Below are 19,114 nucleotides of genomic sequence, written 5' to 3'. Positions count from 1 at the left end.
GGAATGATAACTTTATTTTAGAACTGTTTTATATTTTTCTTTGGAAAGGAAATAGATTCTGATATAATTTTCTCTGTTGTTAAAATACTTGCATGCTGTTACCCTGCTTCAGACTTTTTCTGGATAATTTTCTAAGGTGAAATTTCAAGATGTAGATGAAAATGCTGGTGATGTTGGAGCTTAGAAATAAAAAATGGTGAGCCCTTTCCCTAGAAGTGTTTTTAGCACCTCGGTATCTCTCTGGCAGCAGAAGAGCCTCTCTTTGAATGTGCTAATGTTTTTTACTTTACTAGAATTTAAAGTCCTAAAGTGAAGGAAAGATTGGACTATGTCTTTCCAGTGAAGGAAAGATGGGAAAATGTCTTTCCATCCTATGCTGAAATAGAGGCTAAAATAGAGGCTTGCCATAATCTAATCCAAGTTTCTTTCTTTCCATCATGCCATGGATGCAGTCCTTCAGTTCTATTTCAGGCACTTGCCCAGGTGCTGTATATAGAATCAATGGAAGAAAGTTTAAAAGTAAATACATAACCCAGTTTTCCAGCAGCATACCTTGACATTACAGCTAATAAGCAGGGTAGTGCAGTTTGAATGTACTGAGCTCCTGCCTATACTTCAAAGAGAACTCTAGGTGCATAATTCTTAGTTTTTTGAGTTTGGGCCAATTTTCTTTTCCTCTACTCTGTTTCAGTGGATGTGAAATTAAATCCTGTTCATGTACATACATGACTTCTTTCCACAAGTTACTGATAGTGGGTGTCCTTGGTTACAGTAGGAAAATATATTTAACTTTTTTCTTGACTCAAGCAGAACTGCTTCTAGAAATTTGAAATCCTAAAGGTTACCAGCTTGCTGAGAGATGTTCATGGTCTGCAAATATTTTTCCATTCCTATGTAAATATTCATCCATTCTTACTGTGTTTGGTTTCAGCACTCCTTCTTTATGATTTTTTTTTTCGGCCAAATGCAATTGAGACCCACGTGCAGAGATATTAAAAAATGCGTGGAGTATGGTAGCTATGGCAACACAAAGTTGCCAGTTAATTCTGACTTGTTCTTTTAAGAAACTGTGCCCTTAATTGTTTTACAGTCTCTTGCATCATGTTAATCGCAGTATAACTTGGGGGCTAAACTCCAAACCTCCCAACTCTTAATGTTTTGTTTTATTTTATTTCAGAAAATCATATTGCAGAGCACACAGCTGAAAGTTATGTGTTGCAGTGGCAGCGAGGACATATATCAAATTACCAGTATCTTCTCCATCTCAACAATCTGGCTGATAGAAGCTGCAATGATCTCTCCCAGTATCCTGTATTTCCTTGGATCATAGCAGACTACTCTAGTTCAGTGTTAGGTATGTGTATATGAAAAAGCATGTTAGTGCATCGTGACCAACCTGAACTGTGGGGGGGGGAGCATTTACATTGCATAGACTTCATGTTACATCAAAATGAGCCTGGCATTAGTGGTCTTGGGTGTTTTCTTGTGGCCTTACCCTTCCCCTTTAGCTTAGGGGACAAAATACCTCACCTTTTTCTGTTAAGTATTGCACTCCTCAGATACAGAGTATGTACCAAACATCTGCTTGCTTGCTTTGCAGATCAGCAGTACTGAGCATTCAAAGACACTGTGATTCTTATAAATAGAAAAGAAGCAGTAAAATTACTTTTTTTTTTTTTTAACAAGTTAGATGCACTGAGATGTGTAGAATCCAGGTGTTCTTTTATGATTCTTAGCATTGCAGATTGAATGCAAGAGGCTGACAAGGCTTGTGCCTGAATAGGCTCCTTGATTAAGGGTCTTAGTGCAGTTTGTGTTGGGATTTTGTCCTTTTGAAGATTGTGTCCCTCTGCAAGAACCAGAATAGGGGAATCTTGTGGTACTCATCAGCACCTGCTCAAATACTTCAATCCGATTGTATGGTGGGACTTAACTGTAGCCTAACAGAGTGGTTAGTGAGTAGAAGAAGATGGTACCAGCTGCTTTTGTGCCTTTGGTAGCAGTACCTTGATTAGATGATATTACTTGTAATAAGTGCCCCATAGATTAACTATTAGTTCTTCAGCAAGAGGTTTGAGATTATATGTACTTGGAAGGAAGATGAGCAGCTATTTACAGTAAGACTTTATGGGATTGCAGTTAGTAGGGAGGGAAAAAACTACTGGAGGGGTTCTCTGTTGGCTTTTGTTTGCTTTGTTGCTGCTTGGATAGGCTGGAGGGTTTTTGGTTTGTTTTTAAATATTGATTAGAGTACATTAAAGTCTAGTAGAATGCTTGGAGTCTATAACCAAGCATTTGGTTTGGTTTTTTTTTAAAGATCTGACAAAGCCTGAAACATTTCGTGACCTTAGTAAACCAATTGGTGCCCTGAATAAGGAAAGGCTGGATAGACTTGTGGTATGTATATCTTGGTATTCATATGCTGAACATTTTGTGCCTTGTACATATTGGCAATAAAAGGAGCTTTGTCCAGCAAGCTTTGGGAATTATGTCTTAGGAGTTATTCTATCAAAAGTTAGCTATAAACTTTAACAGAAGCAAACATACCTATAACCATTCCACATTTATTTTCCAGCTTAATTTAATCAGAACTGGTTTTGTCAGTACTAATTTAAAATTATTTGAATCCATTTCCTCTCTCTTACTACCTTTTCATATGTATATACTTTTGAAAATTTTGCCTTACTTTTAAAATAATATCCCAAAATCCAGTTAATGTATATATGGTGGCACTGAGATGCTATAAACATACATGAATTTATGAAACTTCAAAACCCATGGATTTAAGTATGTAATGTAAAACACATGTTTGAAAGAAATAAGAAAAAGTGGTAGAAATCTTAAGTATTTCCATTTAAGAAAAATACTGAATTTGAGGGAGAGAACTTTAAAGGGAGGAAATTTGGATCCATGGAGGTCAGAGCACTAACTTGAAAATTCTATATATTTATAATAGTTTTTCTATTTCTCAAGGTAGGCAGGCTTTCCTTTCATAAGCTGTCAAACAAGCTTAGAGACTTAGAAGGTCCTCAGTTATTTGGCTTTAAATTATTTGTGTAAAATTATTGTCTTCTATGGAAAGTTAATTATTGCAAAATAATTTATGGAACATTAGAAAAAAATACTGCCAGAATAACTCCATTATATTTATAAAAAAAAGATAAAAATATTTCAAAATCATATAGTTTCCTAAGATTATGGAAGGCAAGAGAATATGAACAATATTGTGTTTACAGTAACAGTAAATAAAGTCTCCCTTCTAAGATCTGACTTCCCTCAAACTGTTATTAGCTTCATGCTTACTGCAGTAAAAGTCATTCTGTTTGTATTATGTTACATTTTAGAGTAATGCATGGGAGCTTCAGACAGGAAGGAATCTCCCAGGTTGATGGAAGTCACCATGTTCTTCCGTACTCTCATGAACCTTTATGTGAAAGACAAAAAGGAAGCAATTCTTTGTTTGCACTTCTTTGAATTTGAGTCACTGCAGTTATGTGCTAAAGTGAGAGAGGAAAAAAACGCTATAGTTCTGGATGATCAGTTATGACAACTATTTTGCCATATTGATTTACTGCTCTGATTAAAGCTGCATGGATATTAGAACTTAAATGTTTATTTTATCATTGGAAGTAAAATTGAGGGTGGGTGGTCCTAATCTGTGCCTTTAAAAAGAAACAGTGTGTATGTATTCAGAATTGAGGGAAAGCAGCAGTGCTGATTTGAAACAGACGTTTCTTTCTTCTTTCTATGCTGCAGAAACGTTACCAGGAAATGCCAGAGCCCAAGTTCATGTATGGAAGCCATTATTCTTCTCCGGGTTATGTTTTGTTTTATCTCGTTAGAGTTGGTAAGGCACCTTTTATATGCTCTCTGAGCAGACACCTCCAAAGCAGACAAGGTTTGGAGCAAGCTGATGCTGTTTTTCCTTCTCCTTAGCTCCAGAATACATGCTCTGTCTGCAGAATGGAAAGTTTGATCATGCTGACAGAATGTTCAACAGGTTTGTTTACATTTTGTCTATAACTAGGCTGGTTTTGTTTTCAAATATGCATCAATGGGGAGTGCAAAGCCTTAAATTTTATTTTTTTTTAACAAATGTGTGATTGATCTGTCTTATCTAGCATTGCAGAAACCTGGAAAAACTGTTTGGATGGTGCAACAGATTTCAAAGAGGTAAATAAATGGCTGGAAAATTATTCACGTCTTCTCATCTGTGCTTAACTTTCTCATGTACTGTTGATTTGAGAGTGTTTGGTTGGAGTGTGTTAGGTTGTTTTTCATTGTTTCTGCTTTTCAGTTGTATGGGTTTGGTTTTTTGGTTTTTTTGTAAGGCTGGTTGACTGCATTTTATGAGTCCTTTATTAACTGTATATTAATCCCATATCAACTCCATGTTTGCTCATCTGTGCCTGATTTCTGGCTTTTAGTTTAACAGAAGTATCAATGTGAATGTTAATGGAAATACATGGGAATTACCAGAGCGTAGATTAAGGCTGAAAAGACAATTTTATATATTGTCTGCTGGAATGTTGTAAGGATTGGCTATATTGCAATGCTTCATCCAGAGAATGAAGAAACTGTGGAAGAAACTGTAGAAGTAGTATCTTGGGGTTTTGAGCCCTGAGAAACCTTAACTTGTAGAATGTGTTGAGAAGAATAAACTGTCACATAGTAAGTACTGTTAAACTCCTTTATCAAAGAAACATTAATACAGTGATGCTTTTAAAAAAATAATCTAGAGTTAATGGTTAGATATGGTGATATTTAAATAATTGATTTAACCTCTGAAATTTGTCATAATTTTAGTTTTATTCTAGATTTTAGTCTTGACTCTTACTTGATATCTTAAAAATGAGAACGTAGCTATGCAATAAGAGTTCTGAAGATACTCATAGATGTTATGGATTCATATGTCACACATTACTTGTTAAAATGTGTGCCACTTTGAATTTAGCAGTTTGGCTCAGAGAACTGTCTTGTAGGTAAAACCTGGAAAGCCTGCCCAACTTTAGGGCTTGACATATGAACTTTAATAACTTTCTTTCCACTGAATATGTTTAAGTGATGAAAGCTAAACTAATATCAAAACTTGGTTGTTTTTTTTTGTTTGTTTGTTTTTTAAAATTCCAGTTGATTCCAGAATTTTATGAAAATGATTCTAGTTTTCTAGTAAATAGTTTGAAGTTGGACTTGGGAAAAAGGCAAGGTGGAAAGATGGTTGAAGATGTAGAGCTTCCACCCTGGGCATCAGGTAATAATAGTCAAACTTCTTATATTGTTAACTAATTCAAGATTGCTGGAATCATTGTTCTTCCTCAAAAATGTTCATTCTGGTTTCTTCTAAGTGAACTCTTTCTATAAAGCACAACATAATTAATAGGTGCTTTTAATTTTTTATAAGAAAATTGACATTTAGTGTAGGGTGTTTTGTTTTGTTGGCTTTTTAAGAATGAGGAGGAAGAGAGATGGATGCCAATACTGAAAGGGATATTTTCTCCTTTAATTAACCTTTATCTCATCAGGTCCTGATGACTTTCTTCAGAAGTGCCAAGAGGCTTTAGAAAGTCCATATGTATCAGAACATCTTCATGAATGGATTGACATCATATTTGGCTACAAGCAGAAAGGAAGTGAAGCAGTTGCAGCTCACAATGGTAAATACACATTTATAGAACTAGCAAAAATAGAGGATGCTTCAATTAGGCAGGAATGGTAAATCACAACATATCTGTAATGCTTATTTTGTTTTGAGTGTTCATAACTGTGCTTTGAATGCTTGATCCTTATGAAAGCAGTATTGCCTTCATGGTGATTTGCATCTTTGAAGATGTGCTTCAGAGGGTGGACAAGATGATTCTGTAGCATTGCTGGGAATTGCTTGCACATCATGCTGTGGCAATATATTATGGAATTAGTGTTTCCCAATTAAAAATGGAAGCCTGCAGGGTCTCCAGATAAACATGTATTTAGCCTTCCTCCACTGTAATTTCAGTGGGAGAATTTCAATACAATGTCCCCCTCCTCCTGAGAGAATGGACAAGGGAAAGAATGGGCTGATGGGCTCCAGGTCTTTGGAGCAAGAATGAAGGAAAAAGTGTGTGTTGGTTCGTCCTTGTACACATACACATAACTGCATGTGAGACATTTCGCTGTTTGCAACCTTACTCTGAACATGGATCTAGCCACTATGGGCCCTTACAAAGGGGGATGTTATGTTACTGCTGTGTAAATGTGATTATTTACACCTAATAGTATTACCAATGATTAACTTATTCATCAGTCTGGTATTTTAGCTTTGTATGTTACTACCCAATAAGAAAGTGCCCTCTTTAAAACAAGAGTAGCAGATCAGATTTTTAGGGCATTTATTCCAAAAGTCCTGATCCTTTTGAAGGACTTCTAGTAACAGAAAATGTTGAGATAGTTTGCATTTAAAGATGTAATAAGTTTAGAAAGAAAACCTTCCTACAACAGTGGTGAGAGTAGGAACAAGCAACATTTTGATACTTGGCACTAATTCCAGGGAAAGATAGTTTCTAATTTCTAATTCCAGGGAAAGATAGTTGAGATAGCAAGGATTGTTTTGCTGGGGTTTGTTTGGTTTTGGGGTTTTTTTGCTGTTTGGTTGGGGGCGGATCGGGTTGTTTTCCTGCTGTTAATTTCTTTCCAGTATACTTTCTCTACGTGTCCTTAACATATGATTGGCTATATTTTAGAGCTGTAGGATTTGGCATTCAGTCATACTGTGAGGATAAGTGTCAATTACAATGGACCACAGACTTTAAATACAGTAAATCAGCATATAAATTATGGCATCTATATTTTTACCTCTCAAAAGAGACCACTAATGAGAGCACTTTTTATGCATAATGTGCTGCTTCTGATGCAGTATGGATTTTTATTAGCATAATGAATTGCAGACTTTTAAGTAGATAAGAGAGTCAGAAGGGATCTGGGTATGAATGAACTTCGGTCAAAGTAAATATTCTTAAGCAGAGGCCTCAAAGTCATTTGTGTCATGGCAATTCACCTGGAAAGGTGAATACACTGATCTTTCTGATCATTCTTTATTACTTTCTGTTCCCTGTCTGAAAATTAACCAAAGATCCAGTTATGTAACTGTGCTTGCTTTCTTATTTATCTGTTTATATATTTATTTACTGGGGGTAGGTATTTAATGAAGCTTGAGTAAGCAATCCTTCCTCTATGAAAGTACTAATTCTTTCTGAAACTTTCTGAAAATCTCTTGGAAGTCCTAAGTTTTTTCAGGTAAAAAAACAGGATTAAAATGTAAGACCTCAAACTAATGCCTGCTGAAATAGCTTATTTTGTGAGTAAAAATGCAGCTCTGTTTGTAGGAAGACAAACAAAATGAGCCTTGTATATCTACATTGTACAAATAAACTTTTTTTTCCAGTGTTTCACCCATTAACTTATGAAGGAGGAGTGGATTTAAACAGGTAATTAACAAGAATCTGAATGTTTTTGTTAAAGCAGTTAGCTAAGTTTCTCAGTATCTCTCCAGGTTCTCTGCCAGCTGTAAAAGGGCTCTGTACATGAATGGTGTTGCTCTTCCATTTTATACTCCCAAATATGCAGAGAACCAGCACCATATTCTCAGTTTTAGCTTGCATTTGAAAGACTGTTTCTTAAGCATTTCTTCAGTCTGACTTTTCTGGAAGTGCTTCACTTTTTCAGTCATTGAGAATATTGTTATTTTACATAAACAAAGTTATGAAGCTGTTGTGATTGTAAATCTTCAGTAAGTCAGTTCTGTAAGAATATGTGATGGCCTGCAGTGCTGTAGTAACTGCACACACAGTTCCATGCTTTTGGGGAAGGGGAGGGGAAAAAACTACTTGCCTCCATGGCTTAATTATATATCTTGCTTTGTAAAGTATTATGGACCCCAATGAAAAAGTAGCTCTGCTGACACAAATCCTGGAGTTTGGACAGACGCCAAAACAGTTGTTTACAACCCCTCATCCTCAAAGGAAAATTCAGAAATTGAAAAGCTTGTCTCGAACATCTAGTCACAGCACTTCCATAGCTGAGTCTCCAGGTAAATGTTTAATAGATAAACTAACAATGTGAAAGATTTGTAATTTTGAGTAGTTTCTTTCTCCCACAGGATCTCATTATACAACTCTCTTAGCTACTTTCCCTGTAAGCCAACTCAAGATAAATCCATGAACTAAATCTTAAAGAAAAACAAAACCAGACCAGTTTCAAATTTCAATATACAGCTGTTGCCCTGTATTTTGCCTTCTGTTCCAGTGGTCTCCTCTGGAACTGTTGCACCTCTGCTTCTGAAGCTGTGGGAGGGCGATCATCCCTGGCCTTTCCTGGCACTTTAAATTCAAGCTGATGTGACAGCAGTTTCAATGGCCCTATCTGCAGGCATTCTAAATGATGCAAAGATCTGTTTGGTTTTTTAACAGGAATGTCTTAGGAGGGTAATTAGTTAATTAGCTTGATCAAAGTAAACCTTAAGAACTTAAATTAAGCATCTGAATTTTTTCTCCTTTTCCATGACTTGAATGAAAATCTGAAAGGACATATTTTTCCCCATATATTCCCCCTATATTGTAGGGACGGAGTTGATTGAGTAACTTTCTTCTAAAAAAGGATTGCAATGCCCTCACAGGGATTACAGTTGCCATTCAAGGCAGGACTTAAACCACTTCTCCAAACCTAAGATGCTATTGTCTTCATAAATTATATAGTGATTTAACTCTAAATTGGGCTGAAGATTCAGCCCAGGTATCACTTGGAAAGATCTTTCTCATTTGATTGTCTTCAATTCACTTACCATTTGATGGCCTTCACTTTGAAGCAGAGGAGTGACAATGAGTGCTACTTAGCATGGCAACCTGTAGCATCCAATGGCAAGAGAAGCTTTGAGAGATGTATGTGGTGATAGTAATGGTCATGTATTAAATAGATTTGCTGCCTAAGTCATTATTTCATTCATCAATGTTTTCTCTTGAGTATGACCATTTTATAATTGACATCTAATTATCTCAATTTCATTGCATTTTTAATCCCTTAACTTTTGCAAAAGTGAAATGAAGTTGTGACACTCTTAACATAATGCAATAGAATAATAAAAGCATATACTTCATTGTAGCAGCAAATGGCTTCTCTAGCTCTTTTCCATCTGGAAAGGCCTTGACATTTCAAAGGACATCAAAACATTGCTGCAGAGTTTTTAGGTTTCCATTTTTTGTTTGTTTGTTTTCCATTTCCTTTGGATTAGTCTAACAATCTTATTCCTGAAGCTCTGCATGATTTCTGTAATTTCATATTTATGTCAGCTACCTAGGTATTTGAAATATGTCTTTTTATTTTCTATTTGTGATGGAACTTTATTGTGGCATTTTATTGCAGTTTCTCCAAATGAAGAATCATTTGAAGATTTGACAGAAGAAAGTATAACACTTGCCTGGAACAATATTGCCAAACTAAAATTAGATACACAGTGTAAAATTCACAAAGAGTAGGTACTATTCTTTCCAGTCAAAATTCTTCCACTGAATTGGGAGGGGGGGGGGAAATCTGTGTGTCAATCTGAATGATGGGTTAGGGTTTAAGGTAAATACTTTTCTTTTGGAGATGACTTAGTGATTTGATTATGCAAGATGAACTTAAGTATATGATGGGTTATGAATCCAGAGAAGGTATTTGTCAGCTTGATTTTTGCTATTGTTTTTCCTTAGCTCTAGATCTATATAAGTTCATTATCATTTTAGTACCTGAAGCAGATATTGATTACTCTTCTCTAAAACTGATAATAGCAGCCAGATAAAGACTCCATTTTATTTTTTTTATAATGTCAGGAGCACACAACTTCATCCCATCAGATTTGAAAGGTTAAACACTTAAGTTGTTCCACTGTACACCTCAAGCTGTTGCTGCATGAGCAGTTTGCCAAGTCTCCAGCTATAGGTTTTTAGTTTATCTGGGTACCAAACTGCTGTTCTGGTGGATTCCTAGGGATTCAAGGGTCAGTAGGGGCTCTTTTCAGGTGAACTTTGAAAATACCTAATAATGAACAACGTCAGCTATGTGTTAAAGAACAGGTTTTCCTTTGCCCCCATCTCTTGTCCTAGTGACTGGGCTGGTTAGGAGGATTTCTTACTACCTTGAATCCAGCTACTTTCTTGGTGACTGTAATTGAATCTAGGAAAACATTATCCTGTCCCTAAAACAAGGTAATATTTGTAGTGAGAAATCTGTTACCAGATTGTTAGCATTAAAAAAATCTTGATCCTGAAAAGAGCCTCAAATTTCAGCTTCAGATTATTTTTATTACTTTTTTTTCCTGAAGACTGCTGAGAAATAATGAGACGCAGAGCTGTGTAACAGAACTTTGGCTGTGCAGTATGCTCTGTGCTTCCTAATTCCCTGACATAAGCTTTGTCTAAATTTCTTCCTATAGTGACTTTGCCAGTGTCAAATTAAAAGAGAAAAAAATGTGCAAGTTCCAATTCCCGACACTTGAGGTTTTCAGTATCTGCTTGTAGGCAGCTTCCTGATTATTTGTAGCTAATCCAGAATTGGAAAAACTAAATGCGAAACCATTTATCTTCTCACACGGGCAAGTCCCTTCTGATGAAGATGGAGTTCTTACAGAACACTATAGGGATCCTGTCCTGGTGTTTCACATTTTATGTCAAGGTATATTTTTGTCTCTAGGCAGATAACACACCACTGTAGTGTTTTTAATCTCCTTGAATGTCTTAGCTCTTACAGAGCTCAAATAACAGATTTCAGCTGTAGTCTATTTACAGTATGGTGGTTCAGTTTCAAAATCTATGAAGTCACCCACAAGCTTACTTGTATTAAACAGGGCAATTACTGGAATAGCAGTCACTTGCAATGGGTCTTCTGTTTTCACTACATCCCAGGGTAAGTATTGCACAGGTATTTACCACAACCTGCAGGGTAAATGCAGGTTAATGTTGTTTTTTTAACAAAATGGCATGAAACTGAAATATATATCTGATGTAATTGAATAGCTTAACTATATCAATTTGCTCAGTTTTAGATGATTTTGAGTCAAGCATTTCAATATTATCTAGGCTAGGGAGATAATTTCAGTGATAACAATAATGGAAGTTTGTCCATTTACATACCAGAGTTCTCTTACAGTTTGATGAGCATCTGGTAGTCCATCTGTAACTGGTACAAAAATGGGTAGTTCCAGGCCCAAGTCACAAGCCTTATAAAGAGTTTTTCAGAGACTATGAGAAACCTGTGTCTGCTTTTCATACTAAGATATTCAAGCAGGAGCAAAATTATTAGCTTCTAGAATATAAAATAGTCTTTTTATTTTCTATTTTGTCCCTTATCCCCAGATTCAACTTTGAAGATGTTTTCCAGAGACTCGAAAACCATCCAGAGAAGTGTGTCCTTTTCAAACATGGTAGGCTGCTGTCAAAATAAGAATGAGATGATTGGGAATCTTCTGAAAGCTGCTCAGTTAGATGGCTCTTAGCATCCATCAATGCATCTTTCTTTCCCCTGCCTACTCAGTTGTATTGTGTGTGAATAATTTAGCAGAGTGAATTGAGACTCTCTCAGGCCACCAGAGAGACAGAGCACATTCTGCAAATATGGGGAAGAAGCATTAAATGGTTACACTGTCTCTGTTCTGAGTTGCCCTGCTATCCAGGGAAGAGCTTGTGGTAGACAGTCTGGCATGAGCAGGGATATCTTCCTGAGCAACCTTGAACTGCCATTGGGACCAGAATTTCAAAGTTTAAATTCCACCACATGCTCACACCAGCATTGCCTTACTGCACCCAAGTGTTTGAAGCCTATGAGTCAGCCAGCAGAGAAAAACCAAGCACAGGGAGTGGAATGTGCTGGGTGAAAATGAGCCATCCTTCTTCCATGAGCAATGATCTCAGCAACTTGTGAACAACACTTTCCCCCTGCTCCTTAAAGAGCTGGGAAAGGGATTCTGAATTTGATTTTCTGTGCTTGAGCACTGAGGCCAGACCTGGGTTATAAAAATACACTCCCAGTTGCCATATTCAGTCTTTTATTGGTGCAAGACACCAAGATACATCAGTTTTCTCTCTATCACCATCTCTAGGGGGAACAAGAATGGCAAATGTGTTGCCCAGACAGAAGCCATAACATGCTCTGACTGATCCCCAAGTAAGTTGCAGGATCAAGACCCTATGGTCTGCCATGGGGCACATGAGCAGGTGAATCTATATACATCAATTCCTAATCTTCAGCAAAGGGAAATTTAGGAACATTGCCTCTTGGCACTGTGAAAAGGGAGCTCTTTGACTCCTAAGCCAAAAGTCTGTTTTTCATGAGGAGGCTTCGTATACTCTTATTCTTTTCCCTGTAGTTTTAGTGCTGACCTAAACACTTCAAGCAATGCTAAAAGGAGTGGTGTTACAGTCCAGCAGCTTATTGTTTTTCAGACAGACCTAAAACATGACCAGTAATGACAGCAGGTAGAAGCACTGGGCTGATTGTTGTTTTTTTCCTTGCCATTCCTAGTGACAGTAATGTAACTGAGCAGGTACCTGTAAATAATGTTTCTTGTTGAGAGTAGTAGGAATCAGACAGTTGTATTTCTTCTTTGAAAGACCTGAGCTGATAAGTACCTGTGATGGAGAACAAACATCAGAAGAATCTGCATTTTTAGTTTCTGTTAGCTATTTGTGTCTAGAATTTAGAGCAGCTTACAAGATGAAGAGCTGACCCACTTACTTCTGAGTGAGGAATTACATACCATGTACTTGAAATACCAGTTTATTTGAAAAGATTTATCAGTTCTGCATGTATTTCTGAATGTTTTTGCTACCTTTATTTAATAGAGATTAAGTATTCTTGATGTTCAGTGTCCAGCCTCTAAGGTTTTTCTTGATCAGTGTTCATATAACATCTGCATGTTATTTTTATAGAAGATTAAAATGCTTCTTGTTCTCCAAAAGCACGTTAATGTACTTGAACTGGATTTGGGGTAAGAAATTGAGTATTTTTTTTTTCTTTCTTGCAGGCTTTATCATCTTGTTTAATCTTACCAGGAGATACCACTGTCATAAGTTCTTCATGGGACAATCATATGTGTGTATTTACTTCCTGTTGACTTTATTGAATTTCATGGAGTGCCTTGGTTGCTATGTTTATGGTTTTAGATAATGATACAGAAAACCATCACATTTTAAAAACACAGTGTCTGTATTTCTGTTTTTTCCCACTAGATTTCTGTTAGAAACCACAGAAACAAAGTTACTTTATTTAAAAGAAAAACCCTTAAGTTTTACAAAATGTAATGCTTTTATAACCTTTCTCTGTTAGATATTTTTATTCAATTGCATTTGGAAGACAGCAAGATGTCCTGTTGGGCCATGATGATGCAGTCAGTAAGATCTGTTGGCGTGATGGGCGCTTATTTTCTGCATCTTGGGATTCCACTGTGAAGGTTTGTAGATGGGACTGTTAGAGTTGCATGACTATTTACAGCCAGCAGTTTGTAATACTCAGCCTGCCAAATGCTTTGAGATGTTTGTACCTGTTGTACTAGAGGAATAACCAGGCTAGTATCACAGTAAGTTTATTTCCAGAGCTTATTCTTCATTTAGCTTTAGCTCAACTGTTTCAAAGCTAAAGTGGTTTTTTTGGGGAAATTTCATTCATTATAACTTACTGTAAAAAATGAGGATTCTGAAGACAAACTGTATTTGTTGGAGAAACTGGAATGTTTTGTGACTTTGGCAATTCTGTTTCTTGGGTGGAATAGATTTCTAAAATGTTTTTAATAATTTTGTAGTTTACATTCTTCAGCTAAGAGAAGCAGAAACTTGCTAATCTAAAGAGCATGCCTACAGTTAGGTGGAAAGATAATTTGGAAGCTAGAGACAGGAAAAACTTTCCTGAAGCCTGCTGTGTATGATTGTTTTGGTAAGTACACATTTAGTGCAGTGATATACCCGCTCTTAGGTAGGCTCTGTAGGCCATCTGGAGAGAGCAGACTTGTGTTCACCATGTGGCTGTGCTTAGGGTAAAGGAGTTCAGGTGCCATTGCTGTACTCTGCCATGTAGGCAAGGCCCACAGTGAACACAAGCAGCCCCCCCTTGTAATGTGAGAGTTCAGCACTGAAGGAACTCATCTGGGGTTATATTACTGCTTCCTTGAACAAACTTAACTATCTGTGTTGTAGGTGTGGCACTGTGTTCCTGGAGAGACCTTGAGCAATAAAAAACACCACTTTGAACTGCTTGCACACTTAGAACATGATGTCAGTGTAAGTATGTTGATGCAGTGTCTGAGAACAAGAAAATTAATTGATGATTTAAATCATGATCTAGTGATAAAGCACAAAGATTGGGTTAGGGGCTGAGGGGTGTATTTTGGGAAATGTGTGTAGGGCCTTTTTGTTTTGTTTGGGGTTTTCACTGTCTGATGGTTCTGCACCAGTGTTCCCAGGCTTCCTGGGTTGAAAGGTCCATTTCTTGGGACTGAAGCACCAGTGTAAACAGAGGTTTCTTAATTTGTCTTGCTCAACTTGAATGCACAGAATTCCTGTGGGGGGCAGGAAAGATTGGGTGGTTATGTTTGCCTCTTTGCTTTTAAAAACAGATTAATCTTTTTTCAAGTGTTTTGATTGTTACAGTTTCCTCTTAATGTAAAGCAAGCAAATGAAAAAGAAATCCTGAATTGTTTACCATGCTGTCATGGTAAATATCTTAGTGAATTTCACTGTAAATATACAAACACATTGTGTGCAATGCATCAGAAATGTGTAACTGCATACTTTTGTTTATGGCCACTAATATCAGTCTGTGAAGATATTTAAAATTACTATGTTCTAAACCTTCCTAAGAGTTAGTTTTTTAATAGATCACAAGGTTGGCAAATACTGAAATGGTTCTGATAACATTTAAGAACTGTACCCAAGAGAACTGGAAACAGCTGATGGGTAGGAAGTTTTTTAAAAGTTAAAAATTTTACCCTTAAGGGTAGAGTCTAGCAGTTAGATGGAGAGTATTGGTACTAAAAGCAATCTGAAATGTCACTTAGCATTTCTGATTCTGCAAAGCAAAAGCTTTTTAAAAGGTCTTTAAAGTGACCTATTTTTTCCTCTTATAGTTTGGATTTTTCATACTTGTACCTAATAAAGGATGTTGAGAATTAAATTCAAAGCTTTTCATAAATAAAATGTCCTCTTAGGGATAATGGGCTTGTTTTGTGTATGTTTAAAACCTGTCTCAAGATGGCTCACATGAAAGAAGAGGAGGAGTCATGGGATGTTTAACTTCCTAGGTAAATACAATGGATCTTAATGCTGCAAATACCATCCTGGCATCTGGAACCAAAGAGGGTACCATTAGTGTTTGGGATGTTACTACAGCAACAGTGTTGCATCAGTTGCCACATCATTCTGGGACTGTATTTCATGCTGCTTTTAGTCCTGGTACGTTGGATTTCAGTTTTTAATGTGCACTGTTGGGAGTTTCAGAGGGAATCTTATTCTTAATACCATATAATATATCTTTCTTATTGGAATTACTGCTTTAAGGGGGATGGTGAGATGTTTTGGATTGTCACTCATCTCCTCTGTAAAGAATTTAATTGTACACAAGGTCATGCTAGGCTGTAGACCAGCGATCTAGACTCTAAACCAATCTTGTTTATCTTTGCTTGCTTAGAGACTTAATTTCCAGTAAATTATTTATAGATACGTAGGTCAGGTAACGTCACATCCAACATGCTGATCACAGAGTGCTTTGACAATTGGAACTGAATGTCTGAACATGATTTTTCTTGTTGTTTCTTTTATTTGCTTCCTTCTTTTGTACAGACAGCAGACATCTACTGAGCACAGGGGAGGACTGTTGTTTTAAAGTAATAGATGTACAAACTGGAATGCTTGTATCTTCTGTGACCACTGAAGAGCCACAGAGGTAATGCTGAGAATATGCAGGTTATGGAGCTGGGTGGAGATGGTTGGTGACAGCAGAGTGGGAAGGGCCAGACTACTGGGAACTTTGTTTTATTGAATCACTTTTTAGAGTGAAAAGACTGACATTCTAGCATTCTAGCATTACGATCAAGCTTTCCAAACTGGGGCAAAATCAAACAGCTCTCTGAGTAAACAACTTTTCAACAACTGTCATGTCCCTTAAAGATGATGACAGCTGTAGCTAACCAGCTCTTCCAGCAGCTGAGCTACTGAAATGTCTAACGAGTTGAGTTTTCTTATTTAAATAATCTCTGTCACTAATACTGATTTTTTTGGGTTTGTTGTGGAGGTTTTGTTTCAATGTTTTCTTTTTTTGATAGTCTTAAAAAAAGACTGGCTTTTAAAATCAAAGACCAATCACCTTTTTCCACCAACTGAAAAGTATACAGTTATTTATGGTTTATCAGATAAACAGATGGAATGCTTACTCAGTTACTGGAGTAAAAATATAGCAGGTATACATGGAATACACTTCATTTTTTTAGTGGGTATACATAATTATATATGCATGTTCACATATATTTTCACTAGTTATTTACCTGAAAGTCATCTTTGCTTTTTAAGTGATGGTTTCAGGAATATGAAGTGGCAGAAGTGAAAGTGGTGGCTCATGAGAGCACTGGGATATCACACACATGCATAGCTGACTGGGCCCTCTTCTGTTACGGGATTGTTTCACACTCTGCCAGGGGAAGGCCTGGCTGGGTCTAGGGCAGTCACAGAACCAAGTCTGGGCCATGGATCTTTAAAATAATTTGGGAATAATCTTTCCAGAAAGACTGTGTTAAAAAGTAGTTTCCTTTGGTTTCATAATTTATTTCCAGTTCTTTTTTGACCTAGTTTGGAAATGTCTGGCTGTCATCATGCAAAAGCCTGACATGAACTAATTTGAGATTTACTTGCAGGTGCTTCAAATGGGATGGAAATACCATCTTATCAGGATCTCAATCTGGCGAATTACTGGTTTGGGACCTTCTTGGAGGAAAAATTACTGAAAGAATCAAAGGACATACAGGTATGCCTGAACTATTCCTATTCTCAAACTGAATGTGAGATTCCTATTTTCCAGCTCTTCTAGTACTGAAAAGTTTGAGAGTCATCTGCTCACCCAGCTTGCTGTTCCTGATGTCAGATTTACCTGAAACACCAGAATTAGAAGTAGGTCCATGTAAGCCTCCTAGGAAATCAAGTTAGAATGGAGGAATATTGCTTTGTAGAAGACTGGCCAAAGGGAAATGACTTTCAATTTTTCTAATTACCACAACATTGCAAAAGTCAACATTTTTCTACCTCTTGGCCCTCAAATATAGTATAGACTTTACTGTAGTCTTTGCCACAGTCTGTCCAGGCTGAGTCTAACAATGTTAGGTAAAGTTCTCTAGTAAACTTGTTTTGGATGGGGATTTATAGGCATATTAAATGTATCTATATAGTCTATCAGCAACCAGGATGTGTGGGGAAAAACTACCTAAGTTTTAGTAAGTCAAGTTTTTAAGGCTATTTAACTAAGAACAGTTGTTTCAAACTTCCCTACTGTAAGTTTTACACTGGAACTTGACCTGTGGAGAGATCATTCTGTAGTTGGGGATTTTTCAGAAGTGGGCTTCTGAGGCATATGCTACAAGATGTGAATACACTTTTACCATGAAAATTCCAAATGTCAGTGAAAAAGCTCATTCTCCATGAATGCTTTCCATAGTTGCCATCTGCATTCTACATAGCAATGATGTCCCTCTAGTACCAAAAGTCAGCTGAGGGAATGGAGCATGAGATCCTTACTATGAATAAGAGCAGCTACCTAGGACCTGACTAAAATTCCTCTTAGCATATATGGTGTCAGTGTAATCCAATGCTCAGACTATGCTAAACTCTCTCAAAGAAAGATCTGTTCTGTCATCTCGAGTACCACACTTACTTGCATTTGGATTTACTTGTTTGTGATTTTGTTTCCCAGGTGCTGTAATGTCCATGTGGATGAATGAACAGTGCAACAGTGTTATTACAGGAGGGGAAGACAAACAAATCATGTTCTGGAAACTGCAATATTAAGTGCCTTTCCCTCCAGTCATTTAAATGAACTCTAATTTTAAACCAAACCTTTTAAAGGAACTTAAATCTGTGCAATGATGGCTGCTGAAGTTCAACCAGATAGGAAGCTTTGTTCAACCACAACTTTCTATGTTATGTTGACTTCACTGAGAGCTCTTAACTTCCATAGAGTATGCATTTGTTTTTCATGGACTATCATATTGAAATTGCTTGTGTAAAATGATATGAAATAAAAGACTTATTTTTCTGTAATTAAAGAGGTCGTAACTTGCAGTCATTGCTGGATTTACATGGAATGTATCATAGCTTGCTGTTGAAACTGCTTTGAAAGAAGCATTTGCATACTTAATTTACGCCTTTTAGGGTGTGTGGAGCTTAATGCTGTCTGTCATGTGCAGTCAACATTTCTTCTTAGTGGAGATGCATGTGATTGTAAATCCTGCTTTGAACACTGCAGCAGCTGTCCCCAGTCTGGGCTCCTGACAGTCCTTAGCTGTGGCTATTTGCAAAGGCATACAGCACAGTAAGAACAAATTCTCTCTTGCTTTTTCTTACTCAAAACCAGCACTAATGTATTGGTCTGAAAAGAAGACAAGCATAAAATTGATCTTCTAACAGACCAGATACACATACATGTGTTGAGATAAATATTCCCCTAATCCTGTGCCTGAAGTTGGAGCATAAAAGACTATCACTCCTTCTTTTCCTCATTTTTATTACTATTCTTTTCTTTTAGTAATCTTCAGCATTTTCATGTTTTGTTTACTGTTCCCAGCCTTCTTTAACTCAAATCTCCTTTGGGATGGAATTTCAGTATGGCATTTAAACAGAGCTAAGTTCCTGGGTTTATCCAATCCCTCAGCTGTCTTAACCCAGGAACAAAAGCAGTGTTGCGCAAGGATTACTTTCTCTGTAGGACTTCAGGGTATCTTTTCCTGGGAGGAGCTGTTCTGAAGTGAAAGACTTGAAATATTTAAATTATTTAAATGAAGTATTTAATGGTTTATTTATAGCAATAAGCATTTGCATTTGTAATGCTGCCTGAGTATGACTGAGGATCTATTTATTTC

At 36.8% G+C, this 19,114-nt stretch overlaps 1 protein-coding gene across 2 annotated transcripts in view; it reads left to right on the top strand.

Annotated features, from left to right (window-relative positions):
• NSMAF (neutral sphingomyelinase activation associated factor) overlaps positions 1–18,301 on the top strand; it is a 38,941-nt gene extending 20,640 nt beyond the window's left edge. For both annotated transcript variants that reach the window (XM_036406315.2, XM_036406316.2), the window contains 19 exons: positions 1,178–1,354; positions 2,318–2,397; positions 3,757–3,847; positions 3,937–4,000; positions 4,122–4,173; positions 5,131–5,251; positions 5,523–5,654; positions 7,418–7,460; positions 7,899–8,062; positions 9,391–9,499; positions 10,853–10,911; positions 11,361–11,428; positions 13,028–13,095; positions 13,330–13,453; positions 14,193–14,276; positions 15,296–15,446; positions 15,834–15,936; positions 16,901–17,010; positions 17,950–18,301. In XM_036406315.2, the coding sequence (XP_036262208.1) occupies positions 1,178–1,354; positions 2,318–2,397; positions 3,757–3,847; positions 3,937–4,000; positions 4,122–4,173; positions 5,131–5,251; positions 5,523–5,654; positions 7,418–7,460; positions 7,899–8,062; positions 9,391–9,499; positions 10,853–10,911; positions 11,361–11,428; positions 13,028–13,095; positions 13,330–13,453; positions 14,193–14,276; positions 15,296–15,446; positions 15,834–15,936; positions 16,901–17,010; positions 17,950–18,044 (1,895 nt within the window). In that variant the 3' untranslated portion in view covers positions 18,045–18,301. The remainder of the gene's footprint in view (positions 1–1,177; positions 1,355–2,317; positions 2,398–3,756; positions 3,848–3,936; positions 4,001–4,121; positions 4,174–5,130; positions 5,252–5,522; positions 5,655–7,417; positions 7,461–7,898; positions 8,063–9,390; positions 9,500–10,852; positions 10,912–11,360; positions 11,429–13,027; positions 13,096–13,329; positions 13,454–14,192; positions 14,277–15,295; positions 15,447–15,833; positions 15,937–16,900; positions 17,011–17,949) is intronic.
• The last annotated feature ends 813 nt before the right edge of the window (positions 18,302–19,114 follow it).

This window comes from Molothrus ater, chromosome 1 (genome assembly GCF_012460135.2).
Source record: "Molothrus ater isolate BHLD 08-10-18 breed brown headed cowbird chromosome 1, BPBGC_Mater_1.1, whole genome shotgun sequence".
Lineage (NCBI taxonomy): Eukaryota > Metazoa > Chordata > Aves > Passeriformes > Icteridae > Molothrus > Molothrus ater.
This window is presented reverse-complemented; position numbering and strand designations above follow the sequence as displayed.